The sequence below is a fragment of the Salvelinus sp. IW2-2015 genome, linkage group LG19 (genome assembly GCF_002910315.2).
Source record: "Salvelinus sp. IW2-2015 linkage group LG19, ASM291031v2, whole genome shotgun sequence".
In the NCBI taxonomy this organism is placed as follows: domain Eukaryota; kingdom Metazoa; phylum Chordata; class Actinopteri; order Salmoniformes; family Salmonidae; genus Salvelinus; species Salvelinus sp. IW2-2015.
In genome coordinates, this window is record NC_036859.1 from 17307595 (window position 1) to 17329028 (window position 21434).

A 21434-nucleotide genomic window follows, 5' to 3' on the forward strand; every position below is an offset into this window, starting at 1 on the left:
CCAACTTTTCCTAATTGGAGTAGGAGACCCACCCGCGTACTAAACAACCTCAGGGAAGAATTTGGTTCTAACGTTCTAAATGTCGTACTGTATGTTTTTTAAAATTGTATTTGATTTGAACTGCTGTTACTATGACACAACGGAGCGGTTTACAGCAGTGGTATAATCTTTAATATTATGTCTGCGTGATTGTGCATCTTATCCCTCTCCCTCGGGCTACTGGGCTTGGCTGATGAAACACAAACACTTTATTCCGGGACATTCCACAAAGGCTTGTTTAAACCGTTGGCTCTTCAATGGGCTGATGGATTTTTCCTCTGCCTGCCAGTGACCTCACTCACCCCAGGCTGGGCGTGGCACCATTGTTAGGGCGTGTCACGACAAAAACCCCACAGCGGGGAGGGGAGTTCTCGCTCTTCTCTTCTCCAAAATGACTAGATCGGTCGGTCGACACCTCTCCCTCTCATCCCCTCCTGTCTTCTTTCTCTCTCTTACTTTCTCCTAATCCTTTTCTCCCTCCATCTTGCCCCCTCTCTTTCCCAATCCCAAACCGACCACTAGGACATAGCCAAAAGCCCTTACACACTTGATGTGCATCTGAGAGCTAAAAGTCCCCCTATCCTTGGACTCATTACCATCTCCAAAATAACAAAAACACCAAGGCACCTCTGGAGTACTTTCTTAAAGTAACTGCCCAGTGAAAATCTCACTTTTAAAAGTTCATATTCTGTTAACTCATGTCCAAACAATGTTGTCCAGCACTTGTTGACAACATTGGACAACATTGGAGAAAAAAACACTTCAAAAACCATACCAACATACCGTTGAAAACATTATTGCTATTTCCTCAAAGAACATGATGTCTGCGCTGGCCAATCAGCGATCTACTTGCCTGAAATATTTTTAATGACCGTATACGCCCACACCATTCTGTTGTTGAGGTAAGCCCACACCATTCTGTTGTTGAGGTAAGCCCACACCATTCTGTTGTTGAGGTAAGCCCACACCATTCTGTTGTTGAGGTAAGCCCACACCATTCTGTTGCTTGAGGGGTAAGCCCACACCATGTCGGTTGTTGGGTAAGCCCACACCATTCGGTTGTTGAGGTAAGCCCACACCATTCCGTGTTGAGGTAAGCCCACACCATTCTGTTTGCTTTCGAAGGTAGCCCACACCATTTCGGTTGTTTGAGGTAACGCCACACCATGTCGGTTGTTGAGGTAGGCCCACACTCCATCCAACAACAGAACAGCTTATTTTTGTCATAGCTAAATTAAACATTTGGGAAGGAAAACTCATGTCAATCATATGTTACACGGGATGTAACAAAACATTAAGAACAACTTCCTAATATTGAAGTTGCGACCCACCCCCCCCCCCCCCTTGCCCTCAAACCGCCTCAATTTCGTTGAGGAATGGATCTCAAGGTTCGAAAGCGTTCCACAGGGATGCTGGCCCATGTTGACTCCAATGCTTTCCACAGTTCTGTGAAGATGGCTGGATGTCCTTTGGGTGGTGGACCATTGTTGACACACATGAGAAACTGTTGAGCATGAAAAACCCAGTAGCGTTGCAGTTCTTGACACAAACCGATGCGCCTGGCACCTACTACCACACCCCATTCAAAGGCACTTAAATATTTTGTCTTGCCCATGGTACACACATACACAATACATGTCTCAATTGCCTCAAGGTTAAAAATCCTTATTTAACCTGTCTCCTCCCCTTCATCTACACTGATTGAAGTGACTTTATCAAGTGACATCAATAAGGGATCATAGCTTTCACCTGTATTCACCTGGTCAGTCTATGTCATGGAAAGAGCAGGTGTTCTTAATGTTTTGTATACTCAGTGTAAGTAATTCTAGGTCATATTTCGTAGAAATCTGGAAACTCTGGGCAGTTACTTTAAAAGTATTATATATGATCCCTGTAGATCTCCATGAAGCACCTAGGGGACTAAGAGTGAATGAGATCTGTCTCACCTGGCAGGAGTCTCCTCTGTAGAGAGGGGAACAGGCACACTCCTCCACGGTGCTGGCAGGGCCCCCAGCCCCTGTGTCTGTGGCCTCCTCCAGGCCCACCTCCCCCAGGCTGAGTCTCTGGCTCTGGGTGAAGTAGAGGGCCCGCACCCTCAGACCAACCAGACCTGCCAGGACTTCCATCAGATCCTCTCTGGACACAGGACGGTTGGTGCCGAAGTGGCGCCAATTCCCCTAAACAGAACAGACAGGGGTTAGTGAGGGATTGGAAATGTTGAGGACTGATCAAATGTTATTATATGTGTTCACAACAGATGGAATAAGGACTCAGCTTCACCACTTTTTAGGTTTTACCTCTACTAGCTGGACTCTGCCCTGGTGGAGTCTGTCAGGATTAGGGGTATGTGGGGACATGTGGACCAGGGTCATCTCCTGGCCCTGAGAAATTCACAGACAAATAACACTGGGTTACTCAAAACAGGAAGTCATCATGACTCATATACAGTACCAGTCAAAGGTTTGGACACACCTACTCATTCAAGGGTTTTTCTCTATTTTTACTATTTTCTACATTGTGCAATAATAGTTAAGACATCAAAACTATGAAATAACACATGTAGTAACCAAAAAAAGGTGTTAAATCAAAATATATTTTATATTTGAGATCCTTCAAATAGCCACCCTTTATGACAGCTTTGCACACTCTTGGCATTCTCTCAACCAACTTCAAGAGGAATGCTTTTCCAACAGTCTTGAAGGAGTTCCCACGTATGCTGAGCACTAGTTGGCTGCTTTTCCTTCACTCTGCGGTCCAACTCATCCCAAACCATCTCAATTGGGWTGAGGTTGGGTGATTGTGSAGGCCAGGTCATCTGATGCAGCACTCCATCACTTTCCTTCTTGGTCAAATAGCCCTTACACAGCCTGGAGGTGTGTTGGGTAATTGTCCTGTTAAAAAACAAATGATAGTCCCACTAAGCGCAAACCAGATGGGATGGTGTATCACTGCAGAATGCTGTGGTAGCCATGCCGGTTAAGTGGACCTTGAATTCTAAATAAATTACAGACAGTGTCACCAGCAAAGCACTCCCACACCATCACACATTCTCCTCCATGCTTCACGGTGGGAACCACACATGCAGAGATCATCCGTTCACCTACTCTGCGTCTCACAAAGACACAGCGGTTGGAACCAAAAATCTCACATTTGGACTCAGACAAAAGGACAGATTTTCACCGGTCTATTATCCATTGCTGATGTTTCTTGGCCCAAGCAAGTCTCATCTTCTTATTGGTGTCCTTTGGTTGTGGTTTCTTTGCAGCAATTCAACCATGGAGGCCTGATTCACGCAGTCTCTTCTGAACAGTTGATGTTGAGATGTGTCTATTACTTGAACTCTGAGGTGCAATCTGAGGTGCAGTTAATTGCCGATTTCTGAGGTTGGTAACTCTAATGAACTTATCCTCTGCAGCAGAGGTAACTCTGGGTCTTCCATTCCTGTGGTGGTCCTCATGAGAGCCAGTTTCATCATAGCACTTGATGGTTTTTGCAACTGCACTTGAAGAAACATTCAAAGTTCTTGAAATTTTCCGGATTGACTGACCTTCATGTCTTAAAGTAATGATGGACTGTTATTTCTCTTTGCTTATTTGAGCTGRTCTTGCCATAAAATGGACTTTTATCAAATACGGTGTGCAAATCTGTCATCAAGGCAAAGTGTGGCTACTTTGAAGAATCTCAAATATATTCTGATTTGTTTAACACTTTTTTGGTTACTACATGATTCCATATGTCTACACTATTATTGTACAATGTAGAAAATAGTCAAAATAAAGAAAAACCCTTGAATGAATAGGTGTGTCTAAACCTTTGACTGGTACTGTGTATATATATATGACTTATACACCAATTAGAGAGATGTCATAATCAGCAGTAAGTGATGATACAATGTGTCATAATGTACGTACACTAAGCAGAACATCAGGTCTGCGGTCCATCAGCGACATCCCCTCACTGGGAATCCCAAAGGATTTAGCCTGGTAGGTGAGGTAGCCCCCATAGGATGACACCTGAGACAGGAGTGGAATACTATCAGCAGGGTTGGGTAGGATACTTTCTAAATATAATCCGTTACAGTTACTAGTTATCTGTCCAAAATTGTAATCAGTAACGTCATTTTTGGATTACCCCAACCCAGTGACGTAATCTGATTACTTTTGGATTACTTTCCCCTTAAGAGACATTAGAAGAAGACAAAAAGGATCCATCAAACGCATTTGGTGTGTCATCAAAGTGGTCTCTGACTTGTGGTCAGACTAGCTCAGGTGGAACAATGCTGAATTGAATGTCAGTCAGAAAAGAGAAAGGTGTCAATGTATTTTTTCACAAACATCATTTCTGAATTTGAGGGTAATTCAAGAACTAATCATCTAGTTTTTCCAAAATATCTGTAATCTGATTACATTTACAGTTTTTTGTAATCAGATTACATGTAATCAGTTATTCCCCAACCCTGACTATCAGTCAGAGTCAATGGGACTGGTACAGGACCCAGTGTCGAACTGTTAAAGCACTGGTATTTAGGCTCAATGGCAGCTGCTTGAAGCCCTGCCTTCTGTTCTTGCCACTGAATCCACAGCTAAATAACAACTGATCAAATGTTAAAAATGCTCAAGTCTGATATAAAAAGAACTTCCAAATATTACAGAAACATGTCCTCTTTTTTTAAACTGAGCTATTCTATTCCAACAGTACATGTCCTCTCAAGTTCCACTCTCTACTCACCCGGTCTACCAGGTAGGATGGTGGCGCCACCCAGTGGAGGAGCTGGGTAGTGCCAGGCAACTCCTGTACGTCTGCTACCACAGTGTTACTGGACGGGTTGAGGACTGATGCCACCTCCTCCTGGTCAGCCCTCTCCAGACGCCAGCCACGCATGTCCATAAACTAGTGGAGGTGAAGGCAAAGAGGATTGTACTATATATTATCGGCCTATGGTTTGGTAAAATGCCATTATGTACATAGGAATAATGCTGTGTGCAATGGAGTTATGTTCTGCAGGTGTGGCAATGCTGTGGGTATATCCACTCCATGGAATGTGGGTTGTTTCAACACTGATCATTTAGCTAGATAAGGGTTTGATCATGTGTCTGAACAGGTACAGTGTAATTACAACTTATTTCACATTTCTATGGCACGGAAAGAATATGTCAATGAAAATGCCAATAAAACTTCAGAAACACACACACACACYCGCAAGCACATACGCATGCACGAATGCACACGCACACACCTTCCCCCTGCGTTTGCCAGAGCTCTGGCACTGGTCGGTGGCTCCAAAGCAGAAGCAGCTGACGCAGCCTCTGGGGTGGGAGGGGTCAAAGTGGAAGGACCCGTCTCTACAGGCATCACAGCGGGCACCCTGCACGTTCCTCTACAACAACAGGACATACGGCTGCTTACTGTTTACTCCAGATTTCACAGGTCACAACCTTTTCCTGGTCACTGACCCTGCTAATAACCAGTCACATTGTTTCCCAATAGAGAAGCCCTCAGAGATGTTAGTTTTTTTTACAGATGAGACTATTTGAGGCTAAATTAGGTGATCGACCCTGAATAAGTCTGGTCGACATGTTAAAGACGTAGATTTAACACACTATTTGAGAATGTACACTTCATTTAGACGATCCAAATATTATGATTTATTGTTTAAAAGCATACAGCATTATAAGGTCACCTTGCAGAGGCACTGTCCTGTGTCAGGGTGACATATATCAGGTGTGACCCCTCCCTGGTTACAGTTACATGGGACACAGTCTGGGAACCTGTAGAACCCTGCAGCACACCGGTCACACTGCCGCCCACCGATCCTGGGCTTACACCTTCACACACACAGAACATATACATACAATTAACATGATTGTACTTGGAAATCTCATCCACAGCATGTTCAAATATTCAGCTACTGGCCATGAGATGAAAAGTGCTAAAAAATACAGAGACCTAAAACGTATTATCTCATTCAAAACTCCACAACCTTTACCTTATGTGGTGTTTCCTATATAAAATAAAGACTATAGTGTTTACCATGGATCATCAACTAGATTCAGCCAAGGGATGATTTTTTACTTGAGTGGGTGGTCTGGGGGCCGGAACGTAATTACAAATAGACTGCAAATTGACCGCAAGAAGCCCAAACAGATATAATATTCCACAAAAACATAAATTTCAAATCTTGCTTATATTTGTATGCGATGACTTGTCTCCCTATTATGAGTGGGAATACTTGGGAACAGATTCCAAAATCAGCTGATTTCCTGGTGTTGAAGTGATAAAGTGATAATGTTTCATTAAAAACGTTATTTTTTATTAATTCCACAAGATATAGTCAGTCCCGACACAAATCTAGGGTTTCTAGAGAAGTGACCTAGTCGTTCAGTCTTTTAGTTCTGTATCTATGGACGCGACACAGTCCATTGTTCTAAATGTTCCACTGCCATACTGACGGGCAACATTCTTATCCKTTGCTTACTAGCTAGCCAACTACGGCTAACTTACAGTCACGTCAAAWAGTYCAGCCAGAATAASAGCAAAGTAACTGCATTTGCATTTGTTTAAGATGTTTTCTAGTGACATTTATTTGCATACATCCATAACGATGAGCTAATGAGGTGCGATTTTGCCTGGCATAGAAAATGTCCTGATGCTCACTCATCAGGACACTGTTGTTCAGAGGAGCTAGCCAWCAACACAGCTACAGTAACACAATCACCTCAAATTGAAGCTGGAAAGACTGCAAATTAGCTGCGTTTCATTTGACCTTTTTTTGTATATGATGCTGATTCATGATTTTGACTGGCTGAGAAACGCTGCCTGTCTGTTTGTCTGTCTCATCCCGACTCGTTCATTACAATGGGACAGCAGGAGATCGAATTTGAATATTAAAACAATGTTTAAATTGTCGGAMAGACAGACAGCAAGGTTTATACAAATCTCRYCTGTTGAAAACAAAATGTTAGTCTAAAAGAAATGTGAGATAATGTCTAGATGCTTTTTATAGRGKAGATCAAGTGTATAACTTCTCTGCCTCTGCTGATGAGATGGTGGATTCTGCAGTCAGATGGAACAGAGGAAATAAGCATTTTAACGTCATAGATTTAGCRGGTGGTAATTTGTGGAATAAACACCGGCTGGAATGCGCTTTTAACCAATCAGCATTCAGGATTAGTCCCACCTGTTGTATAAACTGGGTGGATCGAGCCCTGAATGCTGATTGGCATACCACGYGTATGACAAACATTTATTTTTACTGCTCTAATTACGTTGGTAACCGGTTTATAATAGCAATAAGGAACCTTGGGGGTTTGTGGTATATGGCCAACATACCACAGCTAAGGGCTGTGTCCAGGCACGAGTGTAAGAACAGCCCTTACCCGTGGTATATTGGCCATATACCACACCCCCTCGGGCCTTATTGCTTAAGMATTTACTGTGGTGTTAATTTTCTTATTATCTTTGACATAGAAGTGGGAAGCTTTCTCCTTTAGGAAACCTACAGCAAATTYTCCATAACCTGTAGGTAGGTAGGACTGGGTTCTGAACAGACAGTTCAGAACTTCTGCTCTTTTCTATAACCATAGGGAACACAATATATGGTCTAAACTTGTTTCTCACGTACGGGTGGCACAAATTGGGATATGGAGGGGAATGGACAGGATATATGCTAATTAAATATTGCAGTATTTACTATAGTATTCTACAGTATACTACACCATTCTATACTAAGTACTACACATGATCGAGGGATACTACAGTGTGTAGTATAGTATTATACAGTATATTACAGWTTACTACAGAATTCTATAGTAAGTACTGTAGTATTCTATAGTAAACTGTAGTATTTRTTTATGTGGATTTAGTCTCTACARAGAGCTCTACTCACGTGCACTGTCCCGTGTCACGGTCACATTCTCTCCCTGCGTTGGGCCTGACTCCGTTGGGGGAGCAGTCACAGCCCTCACAGCCCACTAGAGGGTGGTAGCTGAACGTCTGGCTCTCACACACGTCACAGACTGGCTTCACTGTCTGGGGCGGGCAGATACACTGACCTGTGACCTCGTGGCACAGCCGCTGGCCACACTCACACGCTAGGGGGGGATAAAGACAGGTTAGGGTTATAAACTATGTGTGTGTGTGAGACATTTTAGTATCTTAAATCTACTTACGTCTGCAGTAGGGGAAGCCGTAGTATCCTGTGGCACATCGTGTACACTGCCGACCGATCACATGGGGCCTACAGGGACACTGGCCCCCTACAGGGTTACAGGTGGGCCCCGTAGCCCCTGATTTGTCACAGTAGCAGGGCAGGGCCCCGTCACTATAGGCTGCTACCAGGGAGCGGGCCGAGTCTCTGCAGAACTGGGAGGACGTTCTGGGGCTGTTGGAACAGGAAGAGAACATTCGGGGTCAGGGGTCAATCAAATAAAGTAGTTATGAAATTCTCTGAGTATTGATCGTGTTTACATCCACACATTAAAAACAACTACTCCCTTAATAAAGTATTATAATAATCCACTCCCCCCGTTAATTTCACCACACACGAAGTCAAAATTTAAGTCTCAAATAAACATGATATGATCCTGCAATTACAATCATACTGAATGATCTAATCTTCATATCACTCAGCAAAGCTGTTGATTCCATTCCACAGGGCACATGGTTTTGCTTGGTCAAAGTCTTGAGAAACCCACTGGCACACGATCACTGAACTGAATACTCACTCTATAGAAAAGCTTGGTCCTCCACACTGCCTGGTGAAATCAGATGACTTATCAAACGGTTTCTCTTTCAGGAGATCAGGGGTGTAGCTATCGTCAGGAACCACCAAGATGTAATCCTGAAGAAGCGGTACAAAACAAACCTTCAAAACCAAACGATAATGTTGTAGGCTTATCTCTCTCAGAAACGCCCACTTTGAGACTTATCATAGCGTAAGAAACGGTTTTACCTGACAGACTTAACAATGATAACATTTCTAAAAACACACAAAACACAGGGTATTTCAGCGATACTGAACTGTATTGTGGTTGGTCTTATCTGCAGTGGGAGACTACGTGGGGTACAGGGTTGAGGTCAATTCCATTTCAATTCCAGTCAATTCAGGAAGTACACTGACATTCAAATTTTCATTTTCAATGCTTTTAAATTATGAACATCTGGAATTGGAATTTGGTTTACTTTCTGAACAGACTGAAATTTAAATGGGATTGTCCCCAACCCAGGTGGGGTATGTTAATTATGATATTATAATTATGCTATAATAAACAGCCTACAGCTAATACAAAACTTAGCTGTATGCTTCACTGGCTTACTGGGTTTGAGAGCTTAGCTCTAATTGGACGGAGTGGGGGTTACCAGGTAGAATACAGGCCGCCGGTTGTTTAGTAGTTGTTTGGGACATGATCAAACACGGAGGCAAGAGAGCAGTACCGTGCAAACCTGGTAAAAGTCTAATACAGCATATCCTAGACTCCTAAATCCTCCGGAATCCTCCTGAACTACACTACAGGCATAAATAGGACTAGAGTGAAGGTTTTCCTGAATCCAGGAAGGTGTTCTCCTCCTTCAACTGTAAGTAGGCTAATMAATAGAGTAATAGTGACTGACATGAAAAAACTGACCAGAGTGAGGGTCTTCCCGGGTGGAACCTTGAGAGAGATGGCCATGTCTTGCTGGGGAAGGTCCAGAGCGATGCGCCTCTCAGCGATGACCACCTCCCTGCAGCAGGAGACCCCCGGGCAGAAAGAGGCATTCACAGAGCCTGAGGTAGAGAGAAGAAGGTGGGGGTGCAGCAGGGGGTAAGGAGGCATAGTCGTAGAGGAGGAAGGGGGGATTGGGCGGAGGACCAGTGTTTGGGAAGATAGAGGGGAGGAGAGAGCAAGTAGGAGAAGGAGGAGAGGAGAAACCGTGATGAGAGGAGAGGGGGTGTATTAGGTGGATGGAGCAGCAGTAGGGAGGAGTAAAAAGAGGGAAGCAGGTATAGAGAGGGGAGGAGAAAGAGAGATAGAAGGCAGAGAGAGAGAGGAAGAGAGAGGAAAGAAGGGAGGGTAAGGGAGAGAGAGGAGGGGAGGTAGAGAGAGGGGGAGGTGAGAGAGGAGAGGGAGACGGGGAGTGAGAGAGGGGAGGAGGAGAGGAGCGAGGTGGAGGTGAGAGGAGGAGAGAGGAGAGGGCGAGTGAGAGGGCGGAGAGAGAGAGAGGGGAGGTGAAAGGAGGAGAGAGTGAGGAGGGAGGAGGGGAGGTAGGAGGAGGGTTGAGAGAGAGAGAGAGGAGGGGGCGAGTGGAAGGGTGAGAGAGAGGAGGAGGGAGCGAGTGAGAGGGAGGAGGAGGAGGATGGGGAGGTGAGGAGTGGGATGAGAGAAGAGGAGGGAGGGGCAAGGAGAGAGGATAGAGAGGGAAGGAGAGAGAGGAGGAGGGCAGGTGAAGAGGAGGGGAGAGGAGAGAGGGAGGGAGAGGAGGAGAGAGAGGAGGAGGAGATGAGAGGGAGGAGAGAGAGGAGGGGAGGTGAGAGAGGGGAGAGAGAGAGGAGGGGAGTGAAGGAGGGGAGTGAGAGGTGGGAGGAGGTGAGAGAGGGGAGGAGAGAGAGACGTGAGAGAGGGGAGGAGAGAGGAGGAGGGGGAGGGGTGAGAGGAGGGAGGAGGAGGAGATGGAAAGAGAGGCATGGAGGGAAGGGAGGGAGTGAGTTCCCCTCTAAAAGGAATCACCGACACCAGAGACCACTAGAAGCCGCAAAACACACAACAGCCTCTCCCAGACAATACTACGTAGTAATGAGGGGACTAGCTACTACTGTATGTTCATGACCATTGATAATCACATCCTTCTTTGAGTAGACTTCTATTTCATTACATCTAGAATGATGTCGGAGTCAGTAAGGTCCTGGCTCATATACACTCTCTATCCAACCTTATCAATCTGGATCAACGGCTTCATACACCTACATTTCGCACCAAAACTCACCGGCCCACGTGTGTCCGGCATCCACCTACCTCCACAGGGAAGGTGGTGTGTTCAGGTTGACAGTAGTGGACCACAAACACATACCTGCCAGGAACTGCACCCTGCACTGAAACGGATCTCTGTCTGGAGGAGTAGAGGAACAGAGAAAGAACACACATGTGGAGAAACTGTAAACACCACAGAAATTAAGATCAAATTCGATTTTGTTGTCCGTTCCACAGAAATGTGCTTCGACCACTTATAAAAACCGTCTCATTAACTATATACTTGTACCCTAAGGATGTTACTGCCTTAATGTTAGTGAAGCTGTGGGCTTCATATCTCAAGCCCCACATGCTTTCCAGTGCACGGTCCCACTCCAAGCAGGTAGCATATAACAGCCCAGCTCCCTACCTGGGGAGATTTGAGTAGTACCCCTTTCACTCTGGGCTCCAGGCAAAAGGGAAGCCCCCAGCCCCTGACGGTCGTCTCTGTCTCCACTCTTCACTCTCCCTCTGCTGGGGACGACATGTGGGAGGAGTGGCGCGCGTCCCGAGCTGCGTCCAGAACCAGAGCTGTGGAGGGCCTGTCGTACTGGCTGGACACAGTACTGCACGGAGGAAGAAAGAAAGGGAACAGAACACAGGAGTGAAGGTTTTGCGATCTGAAATGGCCACCATTCCCTACAATAGTGCACTACATTTGACCAGGTCCATTTCAGAAGCAGCTTCTGAAGTGTTGCTAAGCACCACTGGGATACACATGTGACTGTATTAGCAGGGCAGTGAACCACATAGAGGCTGTGACCTGTGAATCTGGAGATAAACAGCTTTCATATGTAGACATCCTATAACTATCACATTCTCTCTCATAATGTATAGAAGCCCCTAAATTACACACACACACCACACACACACACACACCACACCACACACACACACACACACACCCACACACACACACCACACACACACACACCACACACACACCACACACACACACACACACACACACACACACACACACACACACACACTTCTTGATGAGCAAACCTTAATCCCCTATGCCCGCAGACTTGATCTTAACCCACTTAACTCTCTCTCTCTATCGTTCTCCTTCATCCTCTCTCACTGACCAACAAAGACTAATTTCGCGATCTCAAAAAAAACGTCCCTTTGAGTCAAAACCTCACTCTTTCTTTTCTCAGTTTTAAGTCCTTATCAATCCTCTTATCACCAATTCAATTTCAAGCTATGTGTTTTCTCAGGCCTGATGTGGGGCTGATCTTTTCATGCTTTCCCTCCTTATTTTGCTTTGTGGAAACAGCAGAACAACATGAAAGGACAGGCCTTTTGTAATGTGCCTGAACCATCACCATCAAACAACAAGTGTCTTGACCAGGGTTTTCCCCCTCACTTTCACTGTTTATTTCCCCTGAGATATCACCTTGATTATTACCTTCAACAATAGTGGTGCCAGGCAGGCAGTCAGTTTACACTGAAAGTGGTGTAAAAAGAGCCTGTAGAAACTAGCCGTATAATAACAGGCCTGCTGCTGCTGACAACTAGTCATCACTGGCTGTCAGACCAGTGTTCAAATCGGATTTGTTTTCTTTCATATACTTTGATTATGCCTGCCCAGAGTACAAATTAGCACTTTTCTGACTATTCCATTGGTTCCATTGCATCAGGAAAGCTCAATCAAGTGCAGCCTTAAGTATTTGGAAGGAAACAAGTACTAGTTGAACCCAGGTGTGCTAGGTGGAGAGGAGAAGTTGGCCTGGATATCAGACAGCCTCAGTTAAGTGACCCTGGCCCTGGCTGAGGAATGCATTGAATCACACCTGGAAAACAGATGTGTGGAAGGTAAGTATCCCCACAACAACAGCTAGCATCTAACCCCCAGAGACAGTGCTACTGATTGGACAACAAGCCCTCTACCTGTAAAATACAGGCACTACTATTACTACCATGTTTGCTCATTGCTGCTGATTGCTAGTTGTCAAAAACGCCAGCTGTCTATATTGAAAAAGCCACTTAAAGTCCCCTGGCATTACAACATAGTATTATGAGGTAAAACAGCTTACCTGTCCTCAGTGAAGCGTCCGTGGACAGAGACACAGAGCACCTTGGGGTCCAGGTACTCCATGGAGAACTCCTCCGCGGGCACTGCATACACTTTATACTACAGAGGAATACACAGTCAAAATGGCATCAGGAAACGAAAGTATTTCATTTGAACATTAACTCACTTTTATACAGTAGGTACCGGGAGTCGGTACCCTTCCATTTACTAGGGAATATGCACACTACAATAAAAAAAAGGAAGACAAAGCAGAAGAGGTTGCATACGTGCGGATCTTGCTGCTATGCAATGGAATAAAAGGGTTCTTTCTCACCAGCAGCATTGAGGCTGTGGAGGTCTGTAGAAGAAGCTCGGCCTTGTGTGTAAACTGGAACACTGCAGCGCGATTGGTTCCGTCAACCGCCACACTGCGACAAAGGAAGCTGCATGGACAAGTATTGGATAGACACCCACAATGATCAACGGTATTACAGAGCTGGAGAGCTGCATTAAAACAGGTTTATTACACAAAATGCACACAAATGACTTGCCAACACTGCCTCTCGAGTACAAACTATATAAACACTATTGAAGGACAGGAACGAAACATTGCACTCAGTAAACYTACAGTACACACACAAACCTGTAATGGCAGCTGTAGATGTTGGCTCTGGCCTGGATATGACTCTCTGATTGGTCAGCGATGATGAGGTTGACGTTCTGGACCATGTCTACCTCGCTGGCATACTCCAGGACCAGGATGTAGGGACCGGGTGGAGACACACGCAGGCTCAGCTGTAACTGGGCCTACAGGACACAAACACAGACATGGGGGAGGGCAAATGCAGCGTCTCAGAGTCACACTATGCATTTACTGTCCAACTATAAAATAAAAGCCATAAACCATCACAATCAGAGGGACAAAAAGTATGTTTGTGAGCGTATTTGAGTGTGTGTGTGTGTGTGTGTGTGTGTGTGTGTGTGTGTGTGTGTGTGATTGTGCGTGCGCAGCAGAGCCCCAGACCTAGACCCACCTGTCTCCCGGTGAGCGAGGCCATCTCGGGGTGGGCTGGAGTTGGCCGGCGGACGAGGGCCTGTCTCCTCCTGCGTCTCCACTGGCTGGAGAACTGGCCCTGAGAGCCCAGCACAGAGCTGAACCTGTTCATCGCCATGTGCTTATACAGCAGACAGCTGTAGGGAGGGAGAGAGGGAGGGACAGACACAACTGCGGTCAGAGTCTGGGGATAACATGCATAACACAACCTTGCACAGACTACATGTATGTACAGTCCAGACATTGAGCAGATATACTGTCTGGGGCCYACATGCACCTGACAGAACTGTATGCCTTGGTAAAGAGCATTGAGGGAACACGGGGATTACTTTGTGTCTCTGTCTGCGGTGAATGTGTACGTGCAGGGCTGGGCGATCTTCTCCTGGAGGAAGGGAGCCTCGTAGTAATCACTGGGCAGCAGCACCAAGTAGTCCTGGGAGGACAGTGGAGAGCAGAGAGAGAAGAACACATRTATGACCTATTCCTCTACCTTTTTGCTTCCTTTTTTTTCTCTTCGGTCACTGACAGATGGTATCACAGACTAACAATCCTGGCCTCACCAGTAGAAGGCCCTCTGCCTGGATGCGTATGATCCATTTCCCAGGGGTCAGTGTGAAGGGCTCAGCGAAGCCGTCCCCAGGGACTGTGAGGTAGGCYGGGGAGGAGCTAGAAGGAAACACCACTTCCTTACTCTGACCTGACCCTGCAGGATACAATCYACCAATCAATMAATMAATCATTCAATCAACCAATCAGGATACAGCTATATACAGTTAAACAAAGCAACACAAGTCCTTACAGTTAACAGCACAAAGGTTGACGTGTATTCCTGTAGTCTAAGGTAGGGTTTCCCAACCCTCTCCTCGGGGACACCTGATTTAACTGACACACCTGACTCAATTAGTCAACTAATRGCCAAGCTGTTGACGAATTGAGGTGTGGCAGTTTAGGGTTAAAACAAAAATGTCTGGGTGGGCCCGAGGTATAACATCAACGGTGTGATTAGGCACCCCATGCCATTTCAAGGTAGTAATGCAGGAATGGGCAACTCCAGTCCTCGGAGGCCTGATTGGGTTCACACTTTGGTCACTGTCCCAGCCAGCTAACTCACCTGACTCCAATAATCAACTAATCCTCATTTTCAGATTAGAACGSGTAATTAGAGAACTGGAGTTGCTCATCCCTGTAGTAAAGCATTGCCAAACAAAAGATCACAGAAAGACTTGCATGGAACACTTTTACAGCCTATACTGTAAGTTTATCCGTGTATCTGTGTTTGAGGGGTGAACGGGAGATAAAACTGTTTGATAGGAGACGAATATGATGTTGTGTGAAGCAGGAGTTCGAGAGGCAGCCTTACCTTGGCCACCTCGGACATAGGTAGCCGTTACACTACCAGTCACACTGTCCTGGCTGCTGGGGTTAGCGTACCGCAGGACAAGTTGGAACAAGGATCGCCTTGCCTCGTCCACATGCACTGTTACTCTCACTTCACTCTGCAGGGACAGGAGTTAGACAGACACAGCTGATGGGGGGGGGTGCAGGACGGTTGTGGTGGTGGTGGGGGGGTACAGTTATACTGTTAGTAGACTAGAAGGCCATGCTGGTAAACAAGGTAGAGGGATAGAAGGGCGTTAGAAAGGGAAGACGAAGCAGTAAGCTGATCAACAGAGGAGAGCAGAGCTAGCCTGGTCRCACGACCACAGGAGTAGGCAAGACAGCACAAACAGATCCGGGACCAGGCTATAGCCGAGCAGAGGGAAAACACCCATCACTTACAGTCACAGCAAGAGTGAAAATCAGGCTCGTCCACCACCAYGATCCTGGCTCGGGCTCGCCRCCTATGCCGCCGCCCCTGTGTGGGTCTGCGGGGGGTAGTGGTGACGTAGCGAACCATTATGTGGAAGGGGCCGGGGAAACCCACAGCTAACGATAGGATCACCTCTGGCTGAGGAGAAACAGGGGTGGCACCTTATTCCCTATATAGGGCACTACMTTTGACCAGAGCCTTGTCAAAAGTAGTACACTATACAGGGTATACGGTTCCATTTCTGACACACCCCAGGGTTAGGACTGACTGGGAGAGTGGCCTGCTACTGTACAGCCGACAATCACTCCAACACACTCAAAAGAAAAACACTACCACCACAACAATCKCCACAAAAGCCAACACCATCCACCAAGCATATTCATCATAAGAAATGCTTGTAGCAGCATCTAGCACTTCTACAAAGAATGTACACCAGAAATGAGGCTTAGAGCAGAAGGGAAAAAAGCCACTATTAAATAATTAAGATGTCAGACAGGAACAGATTTAAGGTCCACCTATCAGCATCATCATGTGTCTTACCTGCGCTGGGGACATGATGGCGTAACCTCTCCAGCTGAATCCTGGGAACGTCTGGGGGTCGTAGCCGAAGCGTACGGGCCTGGCGTTGGGGGTGATGCCATCCTCCACCTCATACCTCAGGTGGTGCAGGCTGGGGAAGTAGTAGTTAGGTGCTGGCCTGGTACGGTCAGACAGGAGGGGGGAGAAGGGGTGGATGGAGAGAGAGTAAGAATAAAACACTTGAGCAATGTTTCATATGTTTGGAACATAATCATGGCAGTCTTGATTTAGAATGCATGAAATCTCTGAGGTTTTAGGATTTGCTGTTTGTTTCTTGCCATTCATCAATATTTAACAACATTTGCTCCAATTCGTGTGAGAACTTAAGCAGAATGTCAAAAACATGTGATTGTGTTTKGTTTCAGTCCGTCCTTACTCAGTGCAGGTGCGGCCCACTACGTTCTTCCGACACTGGCACTGTCCAGACATCTCATCACACCCTCTGCCTATGGCTCCTCCCACATCACACTGGCAGCCTATCGGAGAGAAGCAGCAGGTCAATGAGGTCTTTCTGATTAAAACACAACCATAACTGATCATGAGGTCAAGCCGTGACACGAGGTTTTCTCCCAAACATGTTAACTACGTATCTATTACTCAAACAATGTTTGGTCAAGAGTGACAATCTTTGRAGGATAAAAAAGGCACACCCTGCACTGTGAAACATTCAGAGGCTGAGTCTCAACACATTAGCTAGATGGATAAGATAAAGGCTGTGTGTTCATAGGAAGCCAGTCTGGTTCATGTTTGGTCAGCTGACTCACCTTGACAGCCAAAATAGTTCCTCTTCTGCAGCAGGTAGTAGCCCTCCGTGCATGTGTCACAGGTATGGCTGCACACGTCGGGCTTGCAGTAACACTGGCCACTTTTCTACAATAGGAGACAATGRTGAAGTTAACGGGGAACTGCCAGTGATAGGTGAATGTTACCAAGTAAATTGGGATTTAGTAGTGTAATAAAGGAACAGATCCAAGACAAATGGACCTCCTAGTTAAACAGTAAGCAATTGATGGTTAAATGATTTACCATCAGTTAGTACTGTTGTGCTGGACATAATGTATCAGCATCATAAGGCGGTATGAACAGACAGAGGTAGACAGACACACCTGTTGACACTCTCCTACCCCACTCAGGGTGCCTTTGATGCCACAGCGACACTCTGGGAGAGAGACAGGAAGTATAAAGTGAGAAAGTCTTCAAACTAATGAGTCACATATTATTCAGTGATGCAATGACAATTCAATAACGCAGAAGCAGAGAAATTCTAGAATACAAACTGTAAAAGGGAAGATGAAAAGAGGGAGATAGAGAGCGAAAAGGGGGGGATAAACTCTGATTACAGGATTCCACCACCTTCATGGGTGAAAAACAGAAGCAACAAAAATATTCTGAGCTGCTGATAAGGGAATTATATACTTAATGGTAATGACTAAAAATATTCCACTCTGAAACCATATAATTGTATGAAATTTATTAGAATCATAAAACTATAATCTGGTGATGTGTGTAGTTTTAGTCAGAATTAGAACAAGGACCTTTTTGTTCCTTTTTAGTATGTAAGCAGGGTGCAAGTGTGAAACAAATGATAAGAGGAGCTATCGACAGACGAGTTGTAATACTGTGTTCCTTACAGGACATTCTGTCTCCACCCGTGGAGGGGAGAAACTGTTAGGCTTGCAGAAAATTATGAAACATGTTGCAGATTAAAGAAACAATGTATCTGTGTTGTGGAAAAAACACAGACTGTCTGAGCAAGGCGTAGCTTAAGATTTGAACTTGTTTGTGTGAAGGTATGTGCGTAAGGGGCCAGTATAAAATGGATGTTTTTGTATTGTGGACTTTAGAACGTTTTCTGAATAAACGGTACTAATCTTTTGCATAAGCTGAGTCTGACTAATTCTTATTAAACCCATGGTCTTACAAACCTCGGGGATTGGTCAGAGCTATTGATTGTTAGTTATTATCATTGTGATAGAAAATTCTGGTGACAGCTGCACATATCCACATCAAAGGACCAGGGGAGGCACTGCTCTCTCTCTCTCTCTCTCTGTCAGAGAACAACCCTCAGTATCCGCTCAGCCACATTAAAACCTGAGGCATTTCTGGAATATTAAAAGCTCTTCTTTCTTCCCTCCATCCATATATCTCCTGGCAGCAGGCAGGCGGTGGTGATAACATTCTTGCTGCAGAGTAGAGCTGTAACTCTAGACAGGTATCTGGACAAAGCCTGCGGCTGTTCCTACACTGCACTGGCTAGTTGAGAAGAAAGTCAGCTCTGAATTATGAGGATGAAGGTGATTTTAGGGCACGTTTCTTTAAGCAAGGGGTATTCTCATTTTCTTTTCCCCCCCTACAACTGACACCTGTATCCCATCCTTGACTGGGAGGTTATTGTTGCACTGGCAAAGATGTACTCCGTTCTAATCAAAAAGCATTTACCTCATGGACCCACAAAGTTTTAGTGACACTGCTGTTAACAGAGCACCACGTTGAGAGAAGAGAAGCACACTTTTTCCTTGGGCGCTCTGTGTTAACATGTTTTCCCAAAACATCCTTAGGAGGGACAGAAAGAAAGAGTTGTTTCTGACATGCTGCCATGTCTCCTGGGCGAAGAGGCAGAGTGGTTTCTGATGTCAGCGCTTCCTCAGGTTTAATAACACCGGTTATCTAATACTGCTGAAAACACTGCTGATTACTGCCTTCTCCACACGCAGGTGTGCAGTGCAACCCAYATTTCTGGAGGGATTGGAGTTTTTTCTCGCTTTTTCTTTCTTTTCAGGTTTTAACAGACCGGGACACTCAAAAAGAAACACTATACTGTTACCAAGTACAGTACCAGTCAAAGGTTTGGACACACCTACTCATTCAAGGGTTTTTCTTTATTTTTTACTATTTTCTACATTGTAGAATAATAGTGAAGGCATCAAAACTATGAAGTAACACATACTGTATTGAATCATGTAGTAACCAAAAAAGTGTTAAACAAATCAAAATATATTTTAGATTCTTCAAAGTAGCCACCCTTTGCATTGATGACAGCTTTGCACACTCTTGGCATTCTCTCAACCAGATTCATGAGGTAGTCACCAGGAATGCATTTCAATTAACAGGTGTGCCTTGTTAAAAGTCAATATGTGGAATTTCTTTATTTCTTAATGCGTTTGAGCCAATCAGTTGTGTTGTAACAAGGTAGGGGTGGTATACAGAAGCTAGCCCTATTTGGTAAAAGACCAAGTCCATATTATGGCAAGAACAGCTCAAATAAGCAAAGAGATACAACAGTCCATCATTACTTTAAAACATGAAGGTCAGTCAATACGGAACATTTCAAGAACTTTGAAAGTTTCTTCAAGTCGCAACTGGCTCTCATGAGAACCGCCACAGGAAAGGAAGACCCAGAGTTSCCTCTGTTGCAGAGGAGYAGTTCATTAGAGGTTACCAGCCTCAGAAATTGCAGCCCAAATAAATGCTTCTCAGAGTTTAAGTAACAGACACATCTCAACATCAACTGTTCAGAGGAGACTGCATGAATCAGGCTTTCATGGTCGAATTTCTGCAAAGAAACCACTACTAAAGGACACCAATAAGAAGAAGATACTTGCTTAGGCCAACAAACACGAGCAATGGACATTAGACTGGTGGAAATCTGTACTTTGGTCTGATGAGTCCATATTTGAGATTTTTGGTTCCAACCGTCATGTCTGTGTGAGACGCAGAATAGGTGAACGGATGATCTCTGCATGTGTGGTTCCCACCGGGAAGCATGGAGGAGGAGGTGTGATGGTGTGGGAGTGCTTTGCTGGTGAGACTGTCAGTGATTTATTTAGAATTCAAGGCACACTTAACCAGCATGACTACCACAGCATTCTGCAGAGATACTCCATACCATCTGGTTTATGCTTGTTTTACAACATGACAATGACCCCAACACACCCCCAGGCTGTGTAAGGGCTATTTGACGTAGAAGGCGAGTGATGGAGTGCTGCATCAGATGACCTGGCCTCCACAATCACCTTTGAATGAGTAGGTGTGTCCAAACTTTTGATTGGTACTGTATATCAAATTGTCCTTTTCCAACAGACTAATTAGCAATGGATGAAATATTGATTTTACATCAGGATTTCTGTTGTCTGATGCCGCAGATATCAGTAAAGTAATGTTAGCCCATAGTTCTGTACCATATGTGCTGTATCCAAATCTTCTATTCATGAACGCTAGAAAAACTGGCTACAACACATAGAATGGGACGAGGCTTTAGTCGGTTAGGGTCATATGTAGGTCACCAACCTATACAGCCGCTGGGGTTCTCTGTTGCCAGGTTCCAGTAGAGAGGTTTACACATGTCACACAGTGTTCCCTCCACGTTGGGCAGGCAGCCACAGGAACCCTGTGTCAGGACGACCCACATAGACAGACAGACACAGTAATGAAGAAAAGAGTCAACGCAAATGCTAATATCAGCTTAAATGCCAGCAAATGTCAAGTAAGCTTTTCCATCAGAGACAATCAAACAGTCCCTTCTTTTGGCACTGGAGGTGCCTCCTGAACAGTATGTTATGAAGCAGACAGCTTGGAATGATTTAGAGATGGATATTTGACTCAGCATCACATGGAGACACAGCATTGGCTTGGTACTCAGCATTAAGGAGAAGGATTGGTGTAAGGCCCTGCCACAGACTAGTGTCCTGTCCAGGCGGTGTACTGGTGTATCAAGCTACAGAAACCAGAGATAGGCTCCTACCTTACAGGCTGTCCTGGCTCAGACAAGGCTATTTACTTACTTACAGCATATTGGAGAACACTGTTTAAAAAGTAGAAGCTGTGCTTTAATGTGGAACAAAACCCGAAAACAAAAGATTACACTTAACCGAAATCCAATTGATCCAGTTGTGTAATACATTTCAATAACTATTCACAATGTTAATGATGTTTCCCTTCCAACTAAACATT

The 21434-nt window shown here is 45.1% G+C and overlaps 1 protein-coding gene across 1 annotated transcript in view; it reads right to left on the reverse strand.

The window, feature by feature from the left end:
• Positions 1-21434, reverse strand: part of LOC111979615 (laminin subunit alpha-3-like) — a 121213-nt gene that overhangs the window by 26408 nt on the left and 73371 nt on the right. The window contains 27 exon segments of the mRNA XM_070448856.1: positions 1986-2216; positions 2337-2420; positions 3951-4052; positions 4768-4929; positions 5276-5416; positions 5720-5864; positions 7925-8129; positions 8208-8419; positions 8763-8878; positions 9663-9802; positions 10999-11024; positions 11026-11117; positions 11392-11442; positions 11445-11514; positions 11516-11587; positions 13064-13161; positions 13376-13484; positions 13685-13848; positions 14076-14232; positions 14425-14528; positions 14656-14798; positions 15875-16043; positions 16446-16602; positions 16861-16960; positions 17249-17354; positions 17591-17643; positions 20772-20871. Coding sequence (XP_070304957.1) covers positions 1986-2216; positions 2337-2420; positions 3951-4052; positions 4768-4929; positions 5276-5416; positions 5720-5864; positions 7925-8129; positions 8208-8419; positions 8763-8878; positions 9663-9802; positions 10999-11024; positions 11026-11117; positions 11392-11442; positions 11445-11514; positions 11516-11587; positions 13064-13161; positions 13376-13484; positions 13685-13848; positions 14076-14232; positions 14425-14528; positions 14656-14798; positions 15875-16043; positions 16446-16602; positions 16861-16960; positions 17249-17354; positions 17591-17643; positions 20772-20871 — 3309 coding nt within the window.